The sequence below is a fragment of the Phocoena sinus genome, chromosome 6, assembly GCF_008692025.1.
Source record: "Phocoena sinus isolate mPhoSin1 chromosome 6, mPhoSin1.pri, whole genome shotgun sequence".
Lineage (NCBI taxonomy): Eukaryota > Metazoa > Chordata > Mammalia > Artiodactyla > Phocoenidae > Phocoena > Phocoena sinus.
Window position 1 is genome coordinate 42,847,291 of NC_045768.1, and position 9,800 is coordinate 42,857,090.

The following is a 9,800-nucleotide window of genomic DNA, read 5'->3' on the forward strand; positions in this document are numbered from 1 at the left end:
TGTCTGTCAGCCCAGCCAACCCTCCAGCTGAATGCAACTGTGTGAGTGAACCCAAGCAAAGTCAGCAGAAAAATCACCCAACCAACCCACAGAATCCTGAGAAACAATAGTCATTGCCATTTTAAACCACTAAGTTTTGGAGTGATTTCTTATACATAAGTAGTTAATTGGAATAAAAAATAAAGGTGACCCAAACTCAGCACATGTCCAGTATGTCACTATATTACTACTAAAAAAGAGCATTAGCAGAGTAAGAGGAGGTAATGCCTCATTTTTGATAGCAGCACTCAGGAACTTAAAGAAAAGCAAAGTCTCAGTCTCGAGAATTTAGGGATAAGCTACATCTATCATTCCTTTAATGGCTCTATACTAGATTTATCTGGAGTAGTTGTTCTCAATTTTGCATATAAATGGAGACCACCATTGAAAACACTGATGAAATTGGTTTGGGGTTTAGCCTGGGTATCAGTTTTTAAAAGCTCCTCAGGTGATTCTCAAGGGCAGCCAACGTTGAGAGCCACTGACCTAAAGCCTTCCTTGACTTTTTAGCATTTTCCTAACATCCCGTATTTTGAGGGACCACGTGATGGCTGGTATGTGGACTGTGGTCCAGGAGACCTTCTCGGCATCTACTGGCCTGCTCCCTATCCCCTCTTTGCCACTCTGGGGTACCGCCTGGCCTTCTTCCTTAGTTCTCCCACTGTTACTGGGAACATAACCCACTTTCCTCTCCTCACCATCCAAGGCTCTTCATGGACACAGGTGGCCATTGGTTTGAGCGTGAATCCACTTCAGATGGCATCAAAGACCAAGTTGCCTCTGTATGAGACTCTAGTGATCAGTCACACAAAATGAATATGATGCCCCCTCCATGGACACGACAAATGTTTGTGACCCTAGGCAAATCGCCTTACCTCTCTTGGCTTCAGTTTCATTTCTAAAATAAAAGAGCTCCACCCTCTGTAATTCCATTAGTTTTCTATATTTATCCCCTGGTCTCTTTTATTTGACAATCGCTTTGGTTACTATAGTAGGAAAGGAAATAACATTAAAGTACCAAGTTTGTTTAGTTGTGTAAGAAGAGCAGAGAACCAAAAGTCACTTTCGTTAAAATTCTATAGGGATATTAAACATATTCCTGTCTGAATGTATTGTCAACCTTGGTTGACAATACATTGACAACTGACAATTTACAATGTTCGCTCAGTGTCAGGAGAAGACATATCCGACAGCAATCGTGTGGGAAATCTGTTTGAAACACTTTGTTCTCAGAATCTCTCCACTGTCAATTTGCAAACGACTTTTACCCTCCTGAAGCCGCAAAGAGTCTGTATTCTTATACCTGTTTGTATACACCAAAAACAGCCATCGAAACATAATCCCAGGGCTTCCCTGGTGGCCCAGTGGCTGAGAGTCCGCCTGCCGATGCAGGGAACACGGGTTCGTGGCCCGGTCCGGGAGGATCCCACATGCCGCGGAGCGGCTGGGCCCGTGAGCCATGGCCGCTGAGCCTGCGCGTCCGGAGCCTGTGCTCCGCAACGGGAGAGGCCACAACAGTGAGAGGCCCGCGTACCGCAAAAAAAAAAAAAAAAGAGCGTGATGCCTGCTAAATCCGTCCACAGTGTTTTCAAGAAATCATGCTCACACGGAAACGTGCTAGGGAATATGGGATACAGCCATAAGCGTGAATTGTCTCTGTGGAAATATTCATTATGCAAAATAAATGGCGTTGGGGGAGGGATATTCAGTGATAACAAATACATCAAACTATTCTTAGCCCCCAAACCTACCCACCCTGCCCCCCCCACACACCTCACTCCTCAAATCTTCGGCTTAGCAACTAGTGCTTGAATGAGCATTCTGTATTCAGCAGCCACTGGGTGGCTTGCACTTGAAATCTCCTCACTGGTGGATACTGGTTGACACTGGTTAAGCCTCTTTCCAGTCTTGCACTAGAATGAACTCTATTTTTAAAAAAAAAAAAGCTCCTGAGTTTCTGGGTTCACACCCTTTTTTTTTCTAGCTCACCTTTCTCTTTTTCTCCCTCTCTCATTGAAAGCAAAGCTGGATTACTGGCCAACAATGAAGCAACGAAAGAGAGTCAAGACCTATAGAGGAAGAACGGAGCTTTTAAATGTCTGAAGATCTATAGACAGAGAAAGGGAATTGCTGGCACTGAAAAGTGTCAAGTGGTGTTTCTAAACTCTGGTAAAGAATTACAGTTAGAGTTTCTGGTGCATTTTAATAGTGTTTGAAGTTCAAGGAAGAATGGTTTGAAACATAGTCCAAATAATCATTCTCAAGTTTACATAACAGGAAAAAAGGACCAGCTGACATCCATCTATGAAGTGCAACTGGAAATCTGCTAAAGGAGAGAGGAAGAGAGAGAGAACACTGCATTGCCAAATATGGGGAGATTTAAGACATTTTACATTCCGCCAAATAGTACCTCTTACATCCTGTTAATCCAAGTCTGTATTTTGCAAGAACAAAAAGAGAACCAGCACATTTAAATGTACACTGTAGCGGAGTCCCTCCAGTGATTTCCAAAGAAGCTAATCTTTGAAACAGGGAAATCTTGAGAGTTTCCAATGTAGGCAGAGCCTGGACAAAGTGTCCAGCTCAAAAAGACCTTCAGAGCATAATTTTATCCAAACCGGGTGCCCAGAGCTATGAGCTCAGGCAGACACACAAGTCCACAGGCTGGCTTTCACATAGACAACTGCACTGAGTGCTGTAAAAAGCTGGCGGGTGCAGAGGAGTTTCTGTCATTTTATCCCCCTACTCTCTAGGGAAGTGATCCCACCATTCTGCCACCCACAAAGAGAGCATTTGATAGAGTAGTTATAGAAGACGTGATACATAACTGCTTCATCAAGCCATTATTTCAGGATATTCCAGAAACAAGGAAGTGTCTGCCTGTTTTCAGTAAACAGTCTTTACCATATATACCAGAACAACAACAAAACAAATAATCAAAGAATATACCAAAATTTTAAGCCCAAAGCTTTGGGATCAGGACCTGATAGATCTGGATTTAATTCCTAGATATACAACCTCCTAGGTAGCTATGTAACGCTGAGCAAATGATATAATCTCTTGGAGCCTGGGTTTCTTCTTCTGTACCATGGGATAATAATAATGCTTACCTAATAGTATTGTTTGGATAAATAATATAATGAATGGCCCTTTGTCGATATTAAATAAAAGTATTTGTGTTTCCTATTAACATTAGAAAGTGGAGTTATGAAACAGAACGGTGATGGTTCCTATGTAATGGCTTCACTGACATATAATTTACGAGGCAAAAAATTCACTGTTTAAAGTACACAATTCAGTGGTTTTTCGTGTATTTACAGCGTTGTGCAATCATCACCATAATCTAATTTCAGAACATTTCATAACCTCCAAAAGAAACCTGTACCTATTAGCTGTCACGCCCCACCTTCCCTCTCTCCAGCCCCTGGCAAGCACTAATCTACTTTCTGTCTCCCTGGATTTGCCTATTCCGGACCTTTCATAAAAATAAAGTTGTACAGTATGTGGTCTTTGGTTACTGGTGTTACAGCTTCTTCTTGATTAATTTTTACCTGAATAGTAGCAAGTAGAAATAAAAAGACTTCTTTGTTAAATTATCTCATTGGTTGACTTGAAAAGGATCCACGTAAGATCTGAGTAGAAGGGAATGGTTAAATGCCATATTCTTTTTCAGCAAACATTAAGCAAATAAATCATGCTGTTTGATCACATTAATGCATAACAGCCTTTCCTGTTCATTTATTTTCTCTGGATCCGGTCCTCGGCATTTGGCTGTATCATGAAGAAACTCCTTCCAGCACTGAGAGTGTCCTTGATGTTAGCCAAGGCCCGACACATTTGTTCCCATAGCAAAGCCTACTGTGTACTGAGCGGCCCCCTTCATGAGGCTGGACAACACGACAAGACTGCCTAGTAGGGATGCGGGAGATTGGTTCCAGCCCTCACTCTGCCACCAAACCTCAGCTGTTAGAAGAATCAAAGGAGATGAATGAACCTGAAACGGCTTTGGAAAGTGTTTACATGTCAGTTAGGAATCTTGGGTCATAGGACTGAAATTGCTGGATCGTAAGGCAATTCTTTGTTTCACTTTTTGAGGTATCGCTAATCTGTCTTCCACAGAGGTTGCTCCATTTTACAGTCTACCAGCAAGGCATGAGGGTTCCAATTTCTCCACGTCCTTGCCAATACTTATATTCCCTTAAAAAATTATACCTAGCTTAGTAGATGTGAAGTGGTAGCTCATTATGGTTTTGATTTGCATTTTCCTAATGACTAATGATGTTGAGCATCTTTTCAAACTTTTGTATATATCTTCTTTGGAGAAATGTCTACTCAAGTCCTTTTCCCATTTAAAAATCCTAATTGGGTTATTTGCCTTTTTCTGTTGACTTGCAGGAGTTCTTTATATATTCTGGGTATTAAACACTTATCAGACATATGATTTGCAAACACTTTCTTCCACTCCGTAGACTGCCTTTTTACTTTCTTAATAATTTCTTTTGATGCATAAAAATTTTTAATTTTGGTGAAATCTAAGTCATCCATTTTTTTCTTCTGTTGTTCTTGCTTTTTGGTATTATATCTAAAAGACCATTGCTTAATCCACAGTCATAAAGTGGTACACCTATGTTTTCTTTTTAAGGTGGCTTGTTAGCGCAGTACGTGGGGCATCAGTCACATAAAAATATTATAGTTTCAGCTCTTACATTTAAGTCTTTGATTTTGAGTTACGTTTTGTTTACGGCGTAAAGGTAGTTTTTACATTTTTAAATGGTTACAATTTAAATGGTCAAATAAAGGTAATATGACCTTGGTAATATGCTCACTTTTGTCTCTTGACTCATGAAGCCAAAATATTTACTATCTGGCCCTTTATAGAAAAGTTTGCCAACCTCTGTGGCCAGATGCAGTCCTTGCAAATAGAGTGCTTAATAAATGTTGAACAAATAGATTCATTCAACCAATATTTAACTCTTCTACTGAGTGCAATTATGGGGTGGGGGAGGGGTTTCAAAGATCGACTGAGAACTCGTTACATCCAAGCAGGAATAAATTATACCTGGCTTAGAAGAAGCCAAGTACTAGAGATTAAATATTCTTCTGGGCAAAGGTCAGTCCTAAATGGTGATGAAAGCTGAGATGTAAACTATTTCAAATTATTTTTGGAACGAGATGCATAACAATTTGGAAAGGCATACGCCATAATGAACACATACACAAGCATACATTTCCTTTTCCACGGTAAAGTCGAAGGAAATTAACAGAAGATAGTGAGTGAGTCACCAAAGGGGACTAGAATTACTGTCACATGAGGAGGAAAAACTTTTGTAACATAGGGCAAGGCAAGTCCTTGGTTCATACCTTTTCTGTTAGTAGGAGATAGTCTTCACATGCATTAAAATGTGTGTATTACTGCCTACGTGTGGAACCAAAATTTCAGTGAAAATGCTCTTGCAGCAGAAATCTGTCTCCCTAATGACAGTCCTCTGGAGGAGGCCTAGCTGTTCCTTCACAAACGGGAAGGGAATACATTGCACATTTCAGTCTCTCTTAATGGACAAAACCATAAACAAAGCAAAAAAACGAGAAAGAATCCACCTCTCTGCGACTCTACCCACCAGCGGTTCCTCAAAATCTCCCATCAAGAAATTGTTCAGGGCATCCCTGGTGGCGCAGCGGTTAAGAATCCGCCTGCCAACGCAGGGGACACGGGTTTGAGCCCTAGTCCGGGAAGGTCCCACATGTCACTGAACAACTAAGCCCGTGCGCCACAACTACTGAGCCTGCGCTCTAGGGCCCGCGAGCCACAGTTACCGAAGCCCGCGGGCCCAGAGTCCGTGCTCCGCAACGAGAAGCCACCGCAATGAGAAGCCCGCAAGCCGCTATGAAGAGTGGCCCCCGCTGCCGCAGTTAGGCAGAGCCCACGCGCAGCAGCAAAGACCCAACGCGGCCCAAAATAAATAAATTTATAAAAAAAGGAAATTCTTCAAACAGCATTATCAGTTAGGGATTCAGTTTGACTATGAATAACAGGAAATTCAATTAAACAGTGACTTAAACCAGAGGCTTCATTTTACCTGAAAGAGGTACGTTGGTAGGCAGACCAGGGCTCCTCAAGGCTCTTGCCACGCAGTCATCCTTAGCCTGCGGTTTGAAGTTTCAGGGTCACCAATAGCATCTCCACCTCTACTTTCCTACCCCCGAACCGGGAAGAAAGAAGGGGAAGGACGAAATGTGCGTGCCAGGTGAATCCAAGCTGTTTTCTAAAAACCTTCCCCCCCCCCCGGGAATTTCATTTCCCTCTCATTGGCCAGAACTGTGTCACATGGCAACTTCTAACTTCAAGAGAGATTGAAAATGTAGCTTTTTAGCTAGGTACAATTTTTTCCTGTTAGGAAAAAGAAGAAATGGATATTATGTCCTAAGAGTGTCTGCAACAAATAAACCTTTGCTTTGGATAAAGCCAGTATGCCAGATGCCCGCCCTCTAGTTAATATCTTAAATTGGTCCTTCTCAAACTTTAACTTGCATATGAATCACCTGGGCATCTTGTTAAAATGCAAATTTTGATTCAATAGATCTGGGGAGGGGCCTGGGGCTTCTAATTTCTAAGAAAGCCTGCTGACCACACTTTTAATTGTAAGGCCTTAAATCACAGGATCTTCTCATCAATCAGAAAAGAAGTCAACTGTTTTCCTGTTTTTGGTTTGTTTTAAATGTAAGAGTTTAAAATTTAAAACGTATTCCCACTGCATACCTGCTAATATAATGAAATAAGAACTACGCAAATGACCTGTAGTGTTCTTGCCAACATTTTAAAACTAGAATCAAATAATGAAGAACCTCAGATAAACTGAAGCTGTGGGATATCCTACAAGTGACCTGAACTTGTCAAAAATTCAACGGCGTGAAAAACAACAAAAAGCAGGAGGATGGCTCTAGATTAGAGACTAAGAAGATAAAAACCAACGGCAGTGCATAAGCCTTGATCATATCTTAGATATTTTTTAAAAGCTATAAAAAAAATATATATATTTAAAGCTATAAAATATATTTTTGAGGCAACTGGGTAAAATTGAATGTGTATTGTACATTAAATTATATTATGGCATTGTTAAATTTCTTAGGTGTGATAATCATATAGGGTTTTTGTAGGAAAATGTCCTAATTCTCAGGCAACATTGGTTGAATTATTTAGGGAAGAAGTGCCATGATAACTGCAACTTATTTTCAAGTAGTTTAGCAAATATATATTTTGAGAGACTGAGAAGATAAAACAAACATGGGGGAAATGTTCACAATGGGTGAATCTCGGTGAAGCATTTACAGGGGTTCATTATAGAACTCTTTCAAATTTTTTCTACATTACAACAATTTCCAAATGGAAAGTAGGGAAAATTTTAGTCATATTAAAGTTATATAGCACATAGAGCTATAAATTAATTGAAAAAAAAAATTTTTGGAGTATAGTTGATTTACAATGTTGTGGTAGTTTCAGGTGTACAGCAAAGTGGATCAGTTGTACATATACATATATCCACTCTTTTTTAAGATTCTTTTCCCATATAGGCCATTACAGAGTATTGAGAAGAGTTCCCTGTGCTACACAGTAGGTCCTTATTAGTAGAAAATAATTTTTAGTTTTATTTAGAAGTATCCTGAGTTAGGACTATGTCCAAGAAAGGGAGGTAAACACTAGGGTACTCATTAAGAAAATATTTGTAACAGAGAAAGTGTTCTCTATCCTAAAGAGCTCCCCTCTTTTGTGATCCTGAAGCCTGTGGTCCACATCTAAGTACTTTTAGGGTATGTCGTAAATATAGCAATAGACCTGTCTCCCTGCAGACTAGAAGTTCCTCGAGAAAGAGAATGAGGCTTACTCCTTTCTATGATCCCAGCTGTAGACCCCAATAAACATCTGTGCAAGAAGGGAAGAAGGCATGAATTGACTGACGGCATTTGTCAGGGGAGTTTGGAAGATAGCCTTGCAGCCCAAGTCAGGATTTCAATTCCGAAATAACCCTGGACTTGGTTGTGTGTGTACCAGTGGAGAAGAGCCTGTGGCTGGCTGGTTCAGCCCCTTATATGCGAGTTGGGTGGTCACTAAACCTGTCAGACATGTTTGCACTGGCAAGCAGCTCATTCGGAACTAGTTGCTTATAAGGCACTTAATGACGTCAGGGTCCTAGGCGGTGCACGGCACACATAATGATTAAAGAGCCGAAGAAAATAAAGACGATGGCCAGAGGGAAACCATGTCACTCTTAAATAAATCATCCAAACAGAAACAAACAACATGCGGGCTGAAGAGAAGTCTTTTAGTTTATGTAGTCATTTACCAGGATTCCTCTGCTCTCTAGATTCTACAGTGCCAGTGCTAGGATGACTGGTCTTATTAGCAATATACTTATTGTTTGTATTTCTTCGGGTTCAAGGATGTAATCTTTTTTTTTTTTTTTTTTTTATTTTTTAAAACCTACGTTTTTTTTTGTTTTTTTTTTTTTAATTTATTTATTCATTTATTTATTTTTGGCTGTGTTGGGTCTTCGTTTCTGTGCGAGGGCTTTCTCTAGTTGTGGCAAGCGGGGGCCACTCTTCATCGCGGTGCGCGGGCCTCTCACTGTCGCGGCCTCTCTTGCTGCAGAGCACAGGCTCCATACGCGCAGAGCTCAGTATTTGTAGCTCACGGGCCCAGCTGCTCCGTGGCACGTGGGATCTTCCCAGACCAGGGCTTGAACCCATGTCCCCTGCATTGGCAGGCAGACTCTCAACCACTGCGCCACCAGGGAAGCCCAAGGATGTAATCTTGATACAAGTACAGATTTTTCTGACAAGTTGGCTTTTAATAATCAACTGACAGGTCAGCCGCGTTGGGGAACACAGCCACCAGGTCCCTGTGGGCTGTCCGGTGGTGGATGCAGCCTCTCCTGGCCTCGAGTGCCGCGTCAGATGGCAGGGGATGGCTGCATCCTTTCAGCACTGTCACCCAGAGGACCGCGGGCGGAGACTGCAATTCTGAGGACCCTCCTCATGAACTTGGGCCCTCTCTTGCAGAACGAGCCTGAAAGCTAAAAGCTGTTAGACTGGAGAAGGAAGTACAGGGTTTCACAGTGAGATACCAGAGAGCTGTAACTGATGGTGAAAATATAAGAAGGCGAACCCAGAGATGTGTAGAAGATGCCAAGATATTTGGAATTCAGAGTTTCTGTAAGGATTTGGTGGAGGTGGCAGACATTTTGGAGAAGACTACAGAGCGTATTTCTGAAGAAACAGAGCCTGGGGACCAGAAGCTCACTCTGGAGAAGATCTTCCGAGGCTTGTCATTTTTAGAAACAAAGCTGAAAAGTGTGTTTGCCAAACATGGCCTGGAGAAGCTGACACCCATTGGTGACAAATATGACCCTCATGAGCATGAACTCATCCGTCATGTGCCACCTGGTGTTGGGGTACAGCCTGGCACTGTGGCATCAGTAAGGCAGGATGGCTACAAGCTTCATGGCTGCGTCATTAGACTCGCCCAGGTGGAAGTGGTGGTAGGGTCTCAGAGAAGACTATGAATGGGCCCAGAGGAACTGAATGTTCTCCCAGAGTGCAGTCACCTGTGATTCCTTTATATATTAAACTAGGTTCGCATTGTACTTGAGGTACTTCATGTGATCTGTCTTGGATTTAGTCATATTGGCTTATTTCTAAGATACTCTGTTGATTTCGTGTGACCTGTTTGGTCTCATCAGAAGTCTTGCCATTGGGCATTTGAACAA

At 41.7% G+C, this 9,800-nt stretch overlaps 1 protein-coding gene across 1 annotated transcript; it reads left to right on the plus strand.

Moving 5' to 3' along the window:
- Window positions 1-3,957: 3,957 nt before the first annotated feature.
- Window positions 3,958-9,596, plus strand: LOC116754996 (grpE protein homolog 2, mitochondrial-like). Its single transcript, XM_032633874.1, is given in 2 exon segments — window positions 3,958-4,061; window positions 8,900-9,596. Coding segments are annotated over 2 exon segments (801 nt in total).
- Window positions 9,597-9,800: the final 204 nt, after the last annotated feature.